Raw genomic sequence first — 18,751 nt, 5'->3', positions numbered from 1 at the left:
ATACTTAATATGGGATGGTATAGATGGCACCAAATCCTTTATATGATAATCTACAAACTCAGATATCTTTTCAGTGCAAGTATTACACCCCGATATGACTGGCCTACCTAGGTTACCCTTCTTATGTATTTTAGGAAGGAGATAAAATCGACCTGCCCTAGGCTTACCATTGATGATAAGATAATCTAGAGTCTTATCATCTATAAATCCATCAGCAGACAACTTACGTACCCTTCTATTTACTAGCTCCGTAATATACTGCGTGAGATCCTTGGTTTCCTTATATACCTCCTTGTCACTGAGCTGTCTTAGTGCCTCTTGAATATACTTATTTCTATCCATGACCACTACCCCAGACCCCTTATCCGCCTCTTTTATAACTATATCCTTAGCATACCTTAAATCCTTAAGAGCCCGGCGTTCATCCGGTGTCAAATTACTATAAATCTTACCTTGTTTTGTTGAAGATAAGATCTCTTCCTCCAAGGCTTTAGCGTACGCCTCTATAGCAATTTCGCGACCTTTTTCTGGACACCAAGATGATTTTTTTCTAAAAGCTGGGGTTTCCGAAAAATCTGCATCTACGGCATCCGGATCATAAAAAAAATCCCTTAACCTTATACGCCTAACGAAATCATTAATATCCTTACGTAAAGCAAAAACATCCAACTCATTAGGAGTAGGACAAAATTTAAGACCCTTAGAAAGAAGAGCAACCTCCCCACGGCTAAGTTCCCGGCTAGATAAATTAACAACTACGTTAAGACCCATAGTAGACTCCCCCACTGTACTAGTAACCGTATTAGTATTAATAGTTTCTGGAATAGACCCAGATAATGTTCCAACAACACTGTCCACACCGCGAGCCTCGTGTTCCGCTCCTCCATCAACCATGTAGTCTTGCTTGAGAGAATATACCACGTGCATAAAGATTATGCTCGAGCTTGGTGTGCATGACCACGCCCATCGTTCTGTCAGCTGATAGGCCGATATTCCGTACATTATAACATTTTTTACACTTAATTAATCGAAAGTAAAAACAAGAGGCAAGAGTTTTAGGCTTTTTTATTGATTCAATGCGACCAAGGCCGAGAGCCTGTATGGGGTTATTTGTTGACACGATCATTGCGCTATTTATTTCATTCCATAAAACTTTTTGTTTATGTATTGATTTAGTTCTTTTTTTTTTTACTATTATTCATAATTATGTACACAATTCGATTCATTCGTTTGTTTAATTTTTTGGTATCGCCTAATCCTTTTCTGCATTTACTTAGACAATAACTCATAGTCAATGCAGAGTAATTGACTGAAGAAAGTGTAGCAGGTTCAACACGGGCTACAGAATAATTTTACACCAAAATGATGTCTAATGTCTTGTTAGTGTTGAATAAGCTCGTATTCCTAATTTGACTGGATGTATTTGCCTTATTTCGCTCCTGCAGCGAGCTCTGTCCCTACGCGCTTGAGTAACTCGACTAGTTACTCATTTACAAGGTGGCGGCGGTTACACAGCGCGTCGTTTAAAAGGTCGCAAGCACTAAAAAAGACATTAGACTTCATGTCGGAATCAAATTATCCTATAGCCCGTGGGTTGAAGACCGTAGAAATGCTAGATAAATGACGTCACAACTCGCTTCTGACATCTCGCCTCTTTCTCAGTCCCCTGACCGGGTTCGTACTTGGCCGATGTCGAGTTTTTAGCCTAACGTTCCGGCGGTGATCAGCAAATTTCCTGCGAAAGGAAAAAAAAATACTATTTTTACCTGATTTTATAACTTACGGATCAGTTAATATATGAGCGGAAATGCTCATAAAACCTCAAAACATATTACGTTTTTAGAACAAGATTTAAGGGGGAAAATCACGCGCTCCCTCAACAGTTTCTCCATACCAATCGGGCCCGTTCATGCGAATATTCGCAATATTATAGCAATATCATGTCAGGTATCCCTTTCCAATTCCTCAGTTTGCCCCACCCCATCAACGAATTCGTCACTATCCCACCTTACAATTTGACCCCGCCAATCGGTCCCCTATTCTGCATATGTCCACAATAATTCCACACGTATACACGGTAGCGCATGTGTCGGATATACCTGACATCGGGTTTGTGAGTATGCGAAGTGTCAGGATCATCTTCAAGCCCACCGCGTCTCTGAAAACGTGATGTGCACGTGATTATGCTGAATGTGAACGTCATCAAACAATCGTGCAATACCCTGGGTGCCAGAGCCTCCAGACTTCTCTCGCCCAGTAACGCCCAGCCAAAATGCCGTGACGGGCTTCGCTGGAGGCACTGGTACCCAGGGTAATCGTGCAATATAAAGAACAGAACAGGTTCGGACAATGTCGTATAATAAAATCGCTCCTGTTAAATAGTTCCAATGTATCTCACCCTCGGGGCACAGGGTCGAGTTTCAGAGCTGATCTTCGGTGTCTCTCCAAATTTGGTTCGGAGGGACTTCTGTAGGTCAGCGGTGAGAAGTTTTCTTTGCGCACTCATGTCTGATGTACTGCGGTTATCCGCTGTTCGAGATCGTGGTCGCACCCTAGGAGGAAGACTGGTATCTGTCTGAAATGAATGAGACAAATGATATGTTAAGAGGGGCGTTGGATTTTACATAGGAAATTTAGCAGCGATTACTTAGTGCGTTGAACTTGTGTTGTGAACTTGTGTTGTGATATGAAACGGTGGCCATTAGTGCGTTGAACTTGTGTTGTGAACTTGTGTTGTGCTATGAAACGGTGGCCAAATTCTTGGAGATAGTCGGTGCATAAACCGGAAAGATACTAAATCAATTAACTTACCGAGGCTTCTTTAATGCTTTTCATATCCACATTTTCTCTTTTTCTCAGTCTACTCGTAGGCGATAGATCCTTAGACCAGTCAGGTCGACATGACTTCCACACCTCCACTGTCGGGAGTGGTGCCTTGGGCCCTTCTGTCTTCCTCAAAGATAGATTTTGCCATTTCGGTTTAGGTTTGACATCTGGTCTGTCTTTTCCTTGAGTTTTTCGTCTTTCCAATGAAAAAACTTTTTGTCTTATCTCCGGCTTTTTCGAAGCTTTCTCAGTACTTGCTGGTATATCCTGTAAACCATGTAAAACTCTCGTATGAGGTGGAGGTATATCGTTGTGAGTTTTATAATTTCTTCACGTTAGTTCAACATTTGAACACAGACAGGTTTTCCTCATAGGACTGAGAGGGGTAGGGTGGAGTGTCCTGTAGGGGTAGGACAGGGTTTGCAAGAGTAGGACAGGGTTTGCAAGTGTAGGACAGGGTTTTTCAGAAAAGTAGGGAGCTGGTAAGAGTGGAAGGGCGGCTGTTAGCAGTACGAGAGGGAGGCGTGTTATGGAAGGAGGAGCTGGTAAGAGAGATGTTTTGTGAGGATGGGAGATGGTTAATAGCTATGGGATGTTAGAGCGGTTTTTATTAACCCGTGAAATAAAGTGCGATAGTCAAAGTTTAATAGTCAGGAAAACAAAAAAAGAGAACAATGGAATTAGATCGCAATAAAGCATAAAACGCTACAGTGTATTTCACGGGTTAATGAAAATCACTTTTTTACGCCGCACGTTTCATAGACTTTTCAAAATAATAGATGAAATGCATACTCGGTCCTTCACTGAGTTTTATTGAAAAAATAATAATGCAATATGTCTAAAAAATACAATGGTTTGGTAAAAATATTTAAGAAATTGTGCAAAAAATAGTCTCTCATAAGAAGGGGATAAAGTGTATTCTGAGTTTGGATGCTTGGCTCACGCTTGGCCATCACCGGACCTCAAGAACTCCTTTGCGCAAAATCCCCTCACCTCCGTGAAGATAAAAAATACTCATCGAACGTTCACATGTATAACCCCGTCAAGGCTTCTAGCGCTAGGAAATCCACATCTTTTGAGACAAAGACTAGATGTGCACGTTTGAGATGATAATCACTACAGCCTCTAAAATCATAGAGATGAAAAATCTATTCTACAAAGGACCCCGCGAAAAGATTAACTAAAGGTTCATCCTTTTTAAAGTGGTATAAACATTTTTTTTTTCAAATTCCAAAGTTCTAAGCTGGGTAACTTAATATCAAGTTGGACAAATAAGGTGCTAGAAAGCCTAGTGATCTTTCTTCTTCAATCCTTCTCTCCAGTCTTGGCGTTTCCTTGTGCTCTCATCGTCACCCTCGCCTCGTTTCTCGGATTTCTTGAGAGAGCGCGCGGTCCATCCGGGGCGCTCCTTCTTGCCTCCGGCTTCATCTGCTCCGCCTCCTCCGCCCTTCTTTAGCTTGGTCTGCGCCCATTGGGGCTTAGCCTCGGGCTTGGCGGCCGGGGCGACCGGCTTCTTCATGGCCATAAGGGGGTTCTCTGGCTTCTTCACTTTCGTCATCCAGTCTGGTTTGGGCTGCAATGGGGGAAAAAATAATTATCCGAGGAGTACAGAAATGCGTACACATACCGACCCTCAGAAGAGGAGACCCTTGCTCAGGTCATTCCATCGGCTAACTAGGACGAGTGACAGAGATACTTCCAATCCAATTAAGTAAATAAGTATCAGTCGTCCATCAAATAGACCGTCAAATCTTAATCATGACAACAAGATGACTGATCGACATTTAAAAGCCCGCCTTTTTGCCGCACGCATTCACATGAAAGGTACCCTTTCTTGATAATTTTCAATACAACTGATTCCATGTACATTTCATTTACCTCGTTGCTCTGTTTCTTGGCCTTCATCGCTTTGAACTTCTCTTCCCAGGCCGCACTCTGAGCTTTGCGCACCACGTTGACGAAACCGCCCCACTGAAACACAAGCCGAATACTTAGTTACCTACTCCAAACACGGCTAAAGAAAACCCAAGGGAGCGATCTTTCCTACCTCGCGGAAAAATGTCCCTTGGGTTTCCAAAGATTTGCGCGGGCACCGAAAACCTGAAAAACTGGTTCCGCGTAAAAACCTGCTTGACCGGCTCAGCAAGCTTGGTGAAGAAAACTATAATTTTTACTTTTTTTTCAAAAAGTATGTTTTGAATGAGTATGACACGAATGTGTTCGCGCATGTATCGGTGTGAGAATTAAAGCGCATGAGTACAAGTTTAACTTTACTACTTTATTTATGTGGCATCAACTCACCGGAGAAGCTTTCTTTTGCTGATGGTTGAAGCAATTTCATGGAAAAAAAAAAGAACGATATAGTTAGTGCGTGGATCAAGAATTCTCAATTAAAAATTGTCGCAAAGAAAACTCACAGTTGGTGCGACGCGTGTGGTGGGGGCAACTTTCCTGTAAAAAAAATGAGAGTTTGAACAGAGTTTTCGAGACTAATCTTTTTTTGATTAATGAGCATTTTTTTTAGTATTTTTTGGACAGCGTCCCTTACTTTTGCAATGGTTTAAATTTTTATTTAGCGCGAGAATATTTTTACGCAAACCAAGGGCTCATCTCATACCAAGAGAGCATAAGATCTTATGCTCTCTTGCTCATACTTATGAGCCCAGCGCAATGCGGCTTATCCGCACTAACACAATCTCGCCCCAGTGCCACTCGAACGGTAGCGATTCGATGCCGCTGAGGTGGGTTGAGCCAGCAGTCTGTCTGTCAGATAGAAACGTCGATTTTTTATAGATTAGATGATGAGAAAAATGTGCTTACTTTCCCTCCTTGATGGCGAGTTCGTTTTCTGCCTCGGCAGCTTGTAAGTCTTTCTTTAGTCTTTTAACCTGTTAAAACAAAGAAAACAAACATTGCTTTGTTGTGTCTAAATATCAACACTGCTAACCAACACAAAGTAGTAGTGACTTGAGAAATCTTACGTCGTTTTCATTGTTCTTGATTTTGATCTCAAGCTCTTTCTGTTGTTTTTGTAGAGCGTTCGATGTTTCCTCTGCCTTTCGTACTTGCGTTCTAAGTGATCGCACTTTGAGGTCGAGCTCGTCGAGTTCTTGGGCGGAGACTGCTACCATTTGGCCCTTCGCATCACGGGCTTCTACAATTCGACGGAACTCCGCGGCCAAGCCCTCGAGAATGGCGGCTATACGACACAACAATGGTAGGGTAAAAAAGGGGCTGAAGACGTGAACATGAAAAAAGAAGAAGGGGATCTATAATAAATCATGAAACTCGAAAGAAGTTGCTAGATGTGACATAAGGGGGGGGGGTGTGGTGGACTAAACATACAGTGGCAGATCTAGCTTTTCACTAAAGGGGGGGGGGGGTTCTACTCAGTGACAAAGGGAAAGGGTGTAATTTTGTTTTGTTACATGTGGCATTCTGGCAACCCAAAGGGGGGTTTAAACCCCCTGAACCCTCCCCCTTGATTCGCTACTGTTATATATAGCTTTTTCAAACAAGGGCAGTAAGGCTCACTGAGATTGTTCATTAGAGCTCTACTCTCTTGAATTTCATTCCCGCTCAGCACTTGCATAAAAAATACATGGCTGTTAAAACTAATTTACTAGGGCTGTAGAGCTAAGGATAAAATAGCGATAAAACATGCAAAGTGATAAAAATAAAGTTAATAAAAATCACAAAGTTTCAAACAAATTAATAAACGATTTGTGTCCGAATGTTCATATTCATAAACCTGGGTTTTCTTGTTATATGAACTTAGGTTGTGCAAGCCGCAATCATGTGACACAGTTGATAAACACGAGACAGCTACTATTGTTTTGTAACAATTCCTCTTTGTTGAAAAATTAATATTGCAATAATTTCTTTTATTCAGACAATGAAAATGATTGCTTACTTAACACATGGTATTTTGCTAGGACGACAAAGATTCTAACCTTTCTTTTGCGGAGACATCTGTTCAAAGATGGTCTCTTCTTCCTCTTCAGCCTCTTCATTATCTTGGGGTGGTGTGGCTTCCTCCTCTTCCTCTTCAACACACAAAGTGAAAAAGGCATCATTGGTAAAAGAATTGACCTTCCTAAGCAAACATGTTACGTCATTATTACAGAATTGTCCTCACTAGACAAACCTGTCATTTGTTAAAGAATCAACACTTCTTGATAAACACATTTTTGACCTTTCTAATCAAGCTCATCATTGGTAAATAGTGAGTTTCTAGAGGGCATGGCAAAGAAAAATAAAACATAATTCCTATGGATGATTTTATCTGGACACTAAGTAAGTAAAAGTAAAATGATACTTTTCCAAGATTCCCTTGACTTTTAACTGGTTAAATTTGATATACTTGTCTAAGGGTTACAGTATGAAGTTTTGAGGAAAACAAAAATACAGTAACATCCTTTTTGTTTGGAAACTATACTGATAATCTTACCTGCAAACAAGAATCATTTTTAATACATTACTATTATTACACAAAGTGCTGTTAGAATTGTCAAACCTTTACTATATTCTTGGCAGATTTGCTTTTACAGCAAGGGAAATTAGATTTTGCAGTCAGGTTATAAAACCAATTAATAATCAGCTGTTGCTTTACCTTTTCCGCGGCGACGGCGTGATGGTGCATTGTCCTCCTGATCTGTTAGTGGGTATTATTAACACGTATGTGTTAGCCAGGTCATGTTACATTTATTAAAGCTAAGGCAAAACTAATTTTTTCAGGAAGACATATTAATATATCAGTTCTGATACTTCAGATTAAAAAAGCTTCAGAAGAATAGGAGTAAATAATACAGTATTATTGTTTAAATCTAATTAAATTTGTACTATTGTCTAAGCCTCACAACACTTGGGATAATTAGGCTTAGTTATCTCTATTACAAATAATTTTGAACATAGATGTAAGCCTTTAAGAACATGCACTAAGTAAAATCCAATGTGTTTGCTGATCTACGAGGCTACACCTGTTTCAATAAAAGTTGTCAGTGCAAATGGCAAACGGCGATTGGCAAATGGCAGTTCTACAACCGAAAGTAACAATGCGTCTCAGAGAATATGGATAAAGCAAAAAAAAATTATCCATTAAAGGTTACCAATGCTTGACTCTGACATTTAATTCTACAAATCATAAGTACCCATAAGCCATTTGGCATTTGCACTGACAACCTTTTGTGAAAAAGGTGTATGTTGCTTGTATTCCAACAGCCTAAGAAAGTATTTAAAATCACTCCACACAGTTTAAAGTAAGGCTATTTGGCTACGAATGATGTTAGGTGAATGCATATGGTGTGAATGGATTACCTCTGCCAAATCGTGATCGGCTAGAGTGCTCCTCATCTGTTACGACATTGGATTATTAGAATTATGGTAATAGGACGAGATTATAAACTGAGAATGAGAAAAGTGGCATGGAAAAATGCGAGGGGATTAGTACCTTTGCGGCGGCGTGCACGTTCACGTTCTTCCTCCTCCTCTGTAGCAATGAGGAATACGGTAGTGGTTAACAAAACATGCAGTGCTCAGAAATGTATAAAGGAAAATCAAACTGGTAAAAGTGTGTAATTCTTCCATAAGCAAGGCTTAGTCATGCAGTTCTGGTGTGTACTAGGGGGTATAAGTTGTAAGTGCATGCAATTATGTACATCAAGAATACCTTGCTCACGTCGTCGGCGTCTTGCTTCCTCTGTTAACGATGTGAATTTATGAACGTGTAAGTGTTTGCATGCAGGATATCTGTTTTAGTTAGCTGCACATGCTATAAGGTTGTAAGATATGCCAATGGCCTGCTTCAATGCCAACACAGGCCTCCTAGTTCGGTAGTTTTTGATATTTTATATTCACACAAAGCTCAGCCAGTTCCACAGGCTGGAAATCTATTTCTCCTTTCTTTTGTGTATTAAAACGAATCCTGATAATATGCTTTTCTTATAAATATTATGAATTAGTAATGAAGTTGGCTGGATATGAATGTGTACCTCTTTCTTGTCTTCTCCTCTCCTCTTCCTCTTCTGTTTACATGAGTGGAATGAGAAAGTGAATGTACGTTAATGTCAAATTTCTTTGGATTCAGAATAATAATGGTACTGCATGTATACTAGCAAAATGATTGACATGTACCTTCCTCACGCTGTCGCTCCTCCTCTTCTGAACATGAAAATGGATGGAGAGATGAGTGGGTGAGCAAATGATGGTTGATGAATGATCAACAATTAATGTAGAGTACCTTCTTGTCTGCGGCGCTCCTCCTCTTCTAAACATGAGTGATAATGAAAAATGAATGAGTGAAATATGCATTGAGTACCAATGTAATCAAATGAGATGAATTGAAGTGGTTGAGAGCTAATATGCTAAACCAATCACAGACCATTGGTTTCAGGCTATCAAGCCATATATTATAACTTTAGTACAGACCAGACAAAGCTATAATCAATAGATAGAGTAGATTTTTATTAAGACTTATAAGAATTGAATAAAGAATAAAATAGTTAAAAAGCCATAAATGTATGTACTTGATATTAAAATTAAAGATATCAAGCTAATTTTTTTATAAATGGGTGTAATATAAAATGAGGCCTGTACCTCTCTGGCGCTGCCTCTCCGCTGCTTCAGCCTCCTCTGTTGTCAAAGTACAGTTCCAAGAATAAGTATAACAATTTTGTGACAAGTGGGTGAAATTGAGGATTTAAACTGGTAAAGAATGCGGTATGGTTATTGAACTGGAAAAGAATCAGGCCTATTTTGAGTTCTAGCAAAGTTATCTTCGAGTTTCAGTAAAAAGAGACAAAGGGAATAAGAGTTATTCTCTTTCCTCTAATACCCACAAAAAACTACTACGTGAGCTAATACCAGCCATTTTTAATAAATATTGATAATAATTTTGATTTATTACCTAGCATGTAAATCATATAAAGATGCTTTTATAAGAATTTACCCCTGGGCACTTTAAATAATGATATACAATATACCTTTCTCCTTCTGCTTCCTTTCTTCCTCCTCTGTAAAATCGCACGAATAAATGGAGATGATTTAGTGATATGTTGTGCAACTCATTGTGACTTTAGTGTGTTAATAACATCTGGGAACCATTCAAGCAATTTGTTTCATAAGTCATGCATGAGTGTATATCGGACCACACTGATAACCCAGAGCTCTCTGTACATGCATAGTGCATGCAAGATTAAGAAAATAAACCTTCATGGTACTGAGTATATGGCATAACAAAATCTGGCACAGCAGATTTATAATTCTCTGTACATTTTACCTATTTCAAAATGATATGCTTAGTCATACTACTTGTCTGAATTAACAGAAACGATAAAAAGGCATTCACTAGTTTGCTTAATCTTGAACTTTTTGTGAGATCCTAGACCACACTATATTGATACCTTTCTCCACTTCACGACGTCGACGAGATGAAATATACCCAGATCCATCTGTAGTATGAGTTGTAGCCATTAGTTGAGGTTAATTTAATTGTAATTTAAACTTTATGAACAAGGTAAGAAGTCAAAATATTTCATGCTAGTCTCATACCCCTATGGTCTGTTTTGCCATGCTTTTATTAAGTTTTACAGTGCAACAAAAAAATTCCAAACAGTGCAATAGTGACCCAATTTATAATTTTGTCATACAATTCCAATAGTAACAGCACTATACTGTAGCTGTGACATTGATTGGATGGCTATAGAATATTATTAATGCTTTATGAGGTTGTGAGAATGAAGGTTTTGCGTCATATAGACACGGAAACCACAGATGATAAACATGAGTGCCATGTTCTGTCAACCCTCTTTCATTAATTCAAAGAAAATAGAATAAGATAGGAATGGGTAAGGTTACTAGTGATGAAGATTTCTAAACTAATGCCACAGCTCTGATACTTACTGGGTGATAAGTGCTGTTACTTTCAAAATTATATGATTGACTGCACATATTGTGAAACCATATAATGGGGTATATTGTGTTAAGAAATGGAACGTATGCATACCTCTGGAAGAGCTGTCAGTCTCCTCTGTATCTGTATTGAACAAATGTGTTTAACAGTACTGTATCTGTTGCTTACTTGCTTACGTATGGTATAGCGAGTTGTCACACCAGCTTGTGTAATATTCAGTCTGTTACTACTATTTACAGTCTTTTTAGATACTTAGCATAGTACTGACTAAATAAGAATAATTAATATTTTGTAGTTCAGTCTACATTTTATCAACCAATTATAATAACTACCAATACTACTTAAGTTAGAATAAGACAGATGTCATAAAAACATATAGATTTACTACAGATTATAAACTATTCAATCAATAAATATGTAATCAAAGCTTAACAATCTATAGACGTTAAAATGCACATTGATTCAATATGCAAGGCTAAAATTGATATCTCAAAGTAAGGTTGTTTACTCTATTACTGCAACCTCGAGCGCTTTGAGCCAAGACTACAGCTCAATGAGTGGGTATTATGGCTTACCTTGATCTCTTCGTCGGCTAGACCGAGCAGGGGCAGGTTCTTCCTCCTCCTGCTCTCGTTGCTTGCGTCTTGCCTCACGCTCTCGTCTGCGGGCCTCCCTTCTAGCAGCAGCGTCATCCTTTATAAACCAAGAAACATTACATCGCAAAAATATTATCTTTCGTAAATTTCTTGAAAAAATAGATACAAAAATGGAGGCATAGCTGTCAACTCTCCCGCATTAGGTGGGAGTCTATTTTGAACCTTTTCTCAAGCCTAATTTTCTTGAAAATATCCATACATATACTGTATTCTCCCGTATTAGCTATCTTGGTATTTCTAATACATTTAATTTACTGTATTTTCTCAGTATTTTTCCTAAAGCGAGGTTGACAGCTATGTGGAAGGGTAAGGAGTTACCCCTGCTTTGGCTTTTTAGAATTATAACTTATGTAATATACATCTCTGGAATACATTTATTGTGTTATTTAAATTCAAATTTTCACTATATAATACTCTCTGAACACAACTGTTTTTAAACCATTTTAGCAAACTAAAAATTGCAGTAACAGCAAATAAATAGTCTTTAGGAGCATCAAAGCAAATTTTTTTTGTTCAGTACACAGTAGATACCCAATCAGGTGCATCTAATCTTATTAAGGAGTTAATAACACACTTGAATGCCCTGTCATGCAGTCAAGATACAAATACAATTGTACAATAAAATGGGGCAAAATCTGCTCCATGGCTAGCCATTACTGATCCACTAGAGGTCTAGAAATAGAATCAGATGTCAAGGGATTTCACTTAGAAATAGATAGAATTACAAGAGAATTACTATCTAAAGCTTATAGTAAAGCATTGGGCATCAGGTATTCATGTGAGAATCCTTATTGAAATTTGAACCCCTTTAATATATGCACTTCAACTATCAGCCTAAATAACTGAATTTAGAAGAGATAACCTTAACTTGCATAATCCAGGGCAAATTGATTTAAAAAGTGTACATACAAATCTAGTATGATTTACACACTCGGATATGTCCTATGTAATTATCTGCTGCTTGAAAACCAGTGTTTCAGGCAAAAGTATACAAGAACAGGGCCTAGGCATGCATGGCATGTTCAACTATGAATGGGTGGGGTATATAATGCGTGACCTACAGGATTAAATTGAACCAAATTTCATGGTCTACTGAATCAAATAATATGCCCAAATATAGAAGAGCCATTCTCAGTAGAACCTCCTTTTTATTTGCTCTCAGCATCTCAGCATAGACTAGTTAAAGTTTAATAGGAGAGAAAAATATCTATGATTGGATTTATTTTTCTACACTTTCTTTTGGCCAGAATGAAAGAGCCTTCTGTTACCAAATAGTTTGAATACTGAAATAGGATCTGTACATTAGGGTATAAATCAACAGCTCACACAAATACTGCAATAATGATATTTTTCTCTTGTATATGACTATGATACCATCAAAAGTACAATTTTCACAAGAATATTTAAGTGTGTGTTTCTTGAGGAGACTGATGGATATATATTTTTTTGTGTGAAGACTGATAAAAGCTTGCATAATTTGCCAAAGGGGATTTTAGGGAGAATGAGTTAATAGTCTGTTAATTTCTGGTGGCATAAAGTGAGATGTTACCATTGTGTATGGCCTCACCACCTTCACAGTGTTGTGCTCTAATGTCCACAAAGAAACAGCTTATATTTATTATAGCTGACACCTTTGCTATACCTTACAAATCACAATTAGACAATTTCATAGGTGTTTTGAGTAGCACTGTTGGCTAAAAGCATGTTCTGTGTGTCAAAGTCTGGAATAAACTTCTAGCAAAAATAAGGGTTTAAATCCATATAAAAACTATCTGAAAATGAATTATATCTATAAGGTAACTATATTGGCAAGATAAAGTTAGAGTTGAAAAGCAGCCTCTGTTGACAGCATAGACTCACATTATATTTACACTTAGCCAGTGTTCCATAAAATTTCTGTCTCTGCTATCATTTCATTCCCTCACATTCAAGCCAGAAAAAGAGCAGTTCAGAGAAAATTCCAATAGAGCATGTCTGCTTGCATGTTCATAAACTTCTAGACCCTGCCTAATATTTCAAACCCTGAACCTAGACCCAGATACAAGAAACAGACTGGAACATAACAGATCACCATGGGTGTGATTGCTTGCTCAAATCCAAAAAATACCCCAAACAAAAACATGCAAGGAGAAATATCAGGGAAAATGTACTTACATCAGCCATTGTGATTAATTTAAGTTAATGTCTGTAGAAGTTTGGTGCTTGAACAGAGAGGTGGGTAAACTAGCCAGAGAGAGAGTTCCCACAAGCACTGAGACAGATTGTGGGGAGTGAAGAGTTGTGGTCTTCAGGACTACCTGAATTAATTCAGAAGCCAACAACTATTTGCCCATATCCAATAACAGGGTCATTAATAGGGGCTCTTGTTTCATCTGTCCCAGGCCCCACTCTGACACTTCCTAACTGTCAATCACTCCAGGTTAAATTATACACTGCTTCATTTCTTGGATGTTAGAGTATTTAAGACTTCAATGACAACATTTACCAATCTATTAATGGCCTTGGGTAGAGTCTATCTAGGTTTTACTTAGAGACATTCAGTGATCTATCCCCCTCAGGACACACATGTGAGCAAGCATTCCAATACAGATCCTTAAGATGTGATTGGTTCATGATAAGTGACAGGTTTAAGGTTTTAGTCTGTATATAGGGCTGGAAGTCAGCACACAAACCACAGTAAAGTGGTTATTCATGACAGCTCTATGAAAAAGCTTTACACCATGAAAACTATGGCCTTGGCTCATGCCTAAATGGAGAGATACAACAGAGCAAGAAAACAGTTTCAAGACAGAGGAAAATGATCCATTACTTTGAAAGCACTCATTTTAAAAACAGTAGGTATTATCAGGAGCTAGCATAATATAGTCCTAAAAAATAATCACCACACAAATCTGGTAAGAATGAGACAGCTTTGATTTTGAGTGAAGAGAACAGTAAAATTCCATTTCAAGCAGCTAGGGCAATATAGCTTTGAAAAATTATCACAATACAAGCAGCTCTGATTTTGAGTGAACAGAAATCTGTCAGAGTCACAGAACAGTAAAATTGAATCTCAAGCAGCTTGAGTAATATAGTCCTGAAAAATTATCACCATACACACAGCTCTGATTTGATTGAACAGAAATCTGTTAGTGTGTATGTCTTTGTTACACATCTAACCAATCCACCAGACTAGAGCTTGTTAAAATAATCTCTAGTCCAGCAACCACAGAGACAGAAATGTCTGAATTTTAATAGGTCTATGGCTTCTTCAATATGGATTTCCCTTACTTATCTTATCACAAATTGCATCATAAGATCTGCTTTGCTTTTCTGTTGTTTTAATATTTAGTTTTCATCTGCTAAAATATATATCACATACGAACTTTTAATGTGAATCATTCTAATTTTAAGTTGTAGTTTAGCATTGCACCAAGAACTGTCGATTTGAACTTTCTGCTCTGGGGGGTAGGCTGGGTATGTATAGTGAGGTTGAATATCCCTCTTGACAAGTAATAACAAAAAAAAACAATGTAAAAAAGCCTTTTCAAATACGGTTTGATTTTTTAGCCTTTTAAATTTCTCTCAATTGAACCAAAAAGTTGTAACTATATATTAATTTTCTTTTTTTATTCTAAGCCAGATATTATGGGCTTAACAAATAATCCCATATGGCAAAAAAAAAAACACTAAAGGGGAACAATATTTTATTACTATAATAAAGATTAATCGTGTTGAAAATTGAATTTAATTTGAATAACATTTGTTTAATACTTTGCACCTTACAGAAAAATCTAACCCACAAAAAAGAAAATATACTATATGTAAATAATTGCCAAACAAAAGTAACTTATATTGGACCAAGAGTTACAATAAGACTGATTAAGTCGCTCAGGAGTCAACTCTAAACCGAAGGCATTCTTTTGTTTACATTGATCTTGAGTAAACTTTAGGCAAAATATTTTATTTTACTTATGCATATTCCTCGCATACCCGTGTTCATTAAAATAGCCAATCGGAATTTTGTGAAGATCCCGGGCCGTGTACCACAAGAGAAGTTTCAACTAAATTTAGAAATTGCCAATTTCTGGATATGCTTTAGAATTGAAGAGTATTTATGGTGTCGCTGTAAAATGATAACAAGTATCCGTTTTGTGATATTTTGTGGTTCTTGTCCCATGAAATTGCAACTGCTCTTTGATAATTTAACCAGTTTTACTTCCGTTTAAATTCGGGGGGACTTTTTGACGGGTTTTATGTGTGCTGTAATTGATATAACAGAAGCCATTTTAGTGACGTTTTGGTGTGCAGTTTGATGGGTTCCCAACTGTAGTCTAAGCATTCGAGGGGGTTCCGCTTGCTATGCATAGTTGACATTATCGAGCTTGTTTTCCCATACAAACCTCGTCGGCTTTTGACTCCTCTAGTTCTCGCCTCATTTGCTCTCTTCTCTCCCTCCTTCGACGTGCAGCTTCGCTAAGATCTGAACAAAAACAATGAAACAAAAGCGAAAATAATTTATTAGAAACTACGTCCCACAACAAATTTCAACCAAATTACTTTACATCTCAAACAAAAACGTAATTTAAAAATCCACCTCGGTCACTTATACCTTTTTGCGATACGATACAGCTTAAAATTTAAAAGTTACAGAAGTTAACAACAGTTTGTTTTAACCGGAGGTCACAGCGAAAGTCAAAAGAACAAATCACAACTTATCGCAGCCCAAGTGGTCTGCTCCCGTATGCATATTACGCTCAATTAGCCCAGATAGTCAGTGTTGGGTGTACTGTAACTCCTAGTATCGCCGAGTTACCCACGACCTTGCCCCCTCGCGCCCGAACTCTAGCAACTTTACCTTCGGACATGTTTTCACGTGGAGCTAAGTACTTGTAAAGAAGGGCTCGGGGTGAATATGAGAAGGGATTCCACCGCTTGTAGTGGACTATAGGCCTTGTTAGCTATACGGATAGATGTGAAGGAGTGACGCGTATGAATTCATTACCAAGTTGGGCATTAACCGAAGCAAAACAAGCTATCTGATTGGTTGTTTGGCCGGTTCGGCATTAAGGCATTTGATTGTTCTTTTAGATAGCTCCCGTGGGATGCCTTTTTGCATCTTCTCTAAAGCTATAAATAAGCAATTATGCGGGGATAAGACGGCTTTATCGAGATTGAGTGGCTATTCAAAACATTCACAAAAATTTAAACTATTTTCTATTTTATTTTAATGAATAGTCTTATGGAATAACTAGCAATACGTATTTTGCAGCTCATTGACAACAGATGTACACAGATATGGATTGTTTGAAGTCCATGCTCTGTTTATTTTATTATTCCAATAAAACAATATCACACCAATTTTATTGAGGTCCAGTTTTGATAGTGGACATCGATAGTCTTCCATGCAAGCGCATCGGGAGGGGGGGGGGGGGGGGGGAGTTTTTTAAGACTCCCATATAGTGAGGTCGGTAGAAGCCGCGCCTCCACTTTAGCCGCGAAGCCAATCTCGTCCCCAGAGTATTTCTTTGCTGCTTGGTTCGCCGAGGCTAACTTCAAGCGTCGCATTATCCATTAGCCGTATTTACTGCAAATGCATGGAAATGAAGCAATCGACTTGGTTCATTTGCATGCATTCGTATTGAATATGGATCATGGATATTCAAAAGGAACCGACCATGTGATGACTTGTCTAACCACACCCTTCCTCCTTCCCCCCCCCCCCCACCCTTCCCCTTTGTTGGTACCAGAGAGACTAAACGCCCTCTAACAATAGTAGCAACTAGACATAACGAAGCTGTCTGTAAAACTATTTTTTGCCAAATGCTACGATAAACATCCTTGGGTGCGTCAGATTTTTAAACAAAGTGCGTCAGCTTTCTTATTACAAAAGGCTCCGATACAGCGTGAAAAAAACCCTCTGGTTGGGGGTGTACAGGACCCGAAATGATCCCAGGACCCGAAACGATCCCAGGACCCGAAATGATCCCCAAAAGTACCCCAACTGATCCTCGGACCCGAACCGATACCGAGGAGTCCCCGAAATCAACCCCAAGAATTGCGGTAATGGACAAAGGGAAAGCAGAAGAAATACTTGCAATTTTGAAGCATAATAAAGGGTTAACAGCGACTCGTTTTCTAAACAACGTGACTTAAAAATATTAAATTCCAACACAATACTTCTATTTATTACATTGCCCGGCGTTAAACCCATAAACAGAGTCCAGAACAAATACACAACTTTAAATTGCTACTGAGAGGAATACAGCATAAACATAGCACAGCTTTGCTCAGATCAACCAAACTTTTGACCTTCCATCACACTCTTGACATTTTGCGGTTCCGACACATGACTCTGACACTATAATGACAGTCTCATTTCCGGTAAACATCACACCCCTAAAAATTAATATTCATTTGACAACCAAACATGTGTTTCACCACGAAATCCTTGTCCACACGAGCGAATATTTACCGACACATTTTAGGCAGCCGGTTTGGCCGAGAAGATGGAATGACAAAAGCACACTGAGCAATACACTCGAACAACCCTTCTACTACCGATGCAAAATATTAAGAGGATGTGGCTTTTGTAAAAAGCAATATTATGTGAGTTTTGAATTTCCTCATGTAGTCGTGCGTACACCCCGGCATGATATCATGATATGATAGGTCTTTCATTCACCGAAAACAAACATGCTAAAAAATAAGTTTAAAACATTTCGCTTCCTATGAAAAGCAGGATGTCCTATCTGTAAAGACTTTCTTTTATGGCTTGTTATGTAAAAATGATTTATCCACGCCGGGTTCTTCAAATTACTATCACGGGAATTGTTAATTTCTGACTCAACCACTGTATTTCCCCCGCATTAGTATATTAAAATCTTAATACTATAGTTTTAGTTAATGTAAATTTCCTTTTAATAACACAAACAAAGCTAAATGTTTCATATGTTTTTAAAACTGAAAGTCAATCCTTACACATTCCTTTAGTTGTCCATTACTGTAATTCCTTGGGGTTCATTTCGGGGACTCTTGGGGATCGTTTCGGGTCCCGGGACCAGTTGGGGAACTTTTGGGGATCGTTTCGGGTCCTGGGATCATTTCGGGTCCTGTACAGGTCGCCATATTAAGGTTTGAGACCCCCACACCCGATGCATGTTGCAAGTATGATCTCTAGAGACGGAAATGCTCCTAAAAAAATCCGATTAGAGTAGCTAACGATAGTTGTTGTTTTTAATAACAGTATTTTATTTTGACTCCCTTATCTTAGCAACATTTTAACTTAGTGCCCCCTCAGATTTTACACCCCCCCCCCCCCCCCCCCCCCCATTTTCTGGTAATTATTGCACAGCCCCCTGAAGGAAAATCAAGTACCACT

The 18,751-nt window shown here is 38.5% G+C and overlaps 1 protein-coding gene across 39 annotated transcripts; it reads right to left on the bottom strand.

Moving 5' to 3' along the window:
• Positions 1–1,048: 1,048 nt before the first annotated feature.
• On the bottom strand, positions 1,049–16,389 carry LOC5507355 (caldesmon). 39 transcript variants are annotated; one of them, XM_032375922.2, is made up of 23 exons: positions 16,229–16,389; positions 15,774–15,853; positions 11,311–11,428; positions 10,829–10,858; positions 10,227–10,274; positions 9,807–9,836; positions 9,421–9,456; positions 9,065–9,091; positions 8,959–8,985; positions 8,817–8,849; positions 8,495–8,524; positions 8,276–8,314; positions 8,143–8,178; positions 7,439–7,480; positions 6,780–6,872; positions 5,808–6,025; positions 5,647–5,714; positions 5,244–5,277; positions 5,128–5,145; positions 2,812–3,093; positions 2,399–2,575; positions 2,100–2,158; positions 1,049–1,735 (listed from the first exon to the last, which is right to left on the bottom strand). In XM_032375922.2, the coding sequence occupies exons 1-23, from the start codon at positions 16,236–16,238 to the stop codon at positions 1,627–1,629; spliced, it is 1,644 nt and encodes a 547-aa protein (XP_032231813.2). In that variant the 5' UTR covers positions 16,239–16,389; the 3' UTR covers positions 1,049–1,626. The 39 variants fall into 39 exon arrangements, with proteins under 39 accessions (XP_032231813.2, XP_032231819.2, XP_032231832.2 ...); XM_032375928.2 differs by lacking the exon at positions 16,229–16,389 and adding an exon at positions 15,983–16,170; XM_032375941.2 differs by lacking the exon at positions 2,100–2,158.
• Positions 16,390–18,751: the final 2,362 nt, after the last annotated feature.

Source organism: Nematostella vectensis, chromosome 6 (assembly GCF_932526225.1).
Source record: "Nematostella vectensis chromosome 6, jaNemVect1.1, whole genome shotgun sequence".
In the NCBI taxonomy this organism is placed as follows: Eukaryota; Metazoa; Cnidaria; class Anthozoa; order Actiniaria; family Edwardsiidae; genus Nematostella; species Nematostella vectensis.
This window is presented reverse-complemented; position numbering and strand designations above follow the sequence as displayed.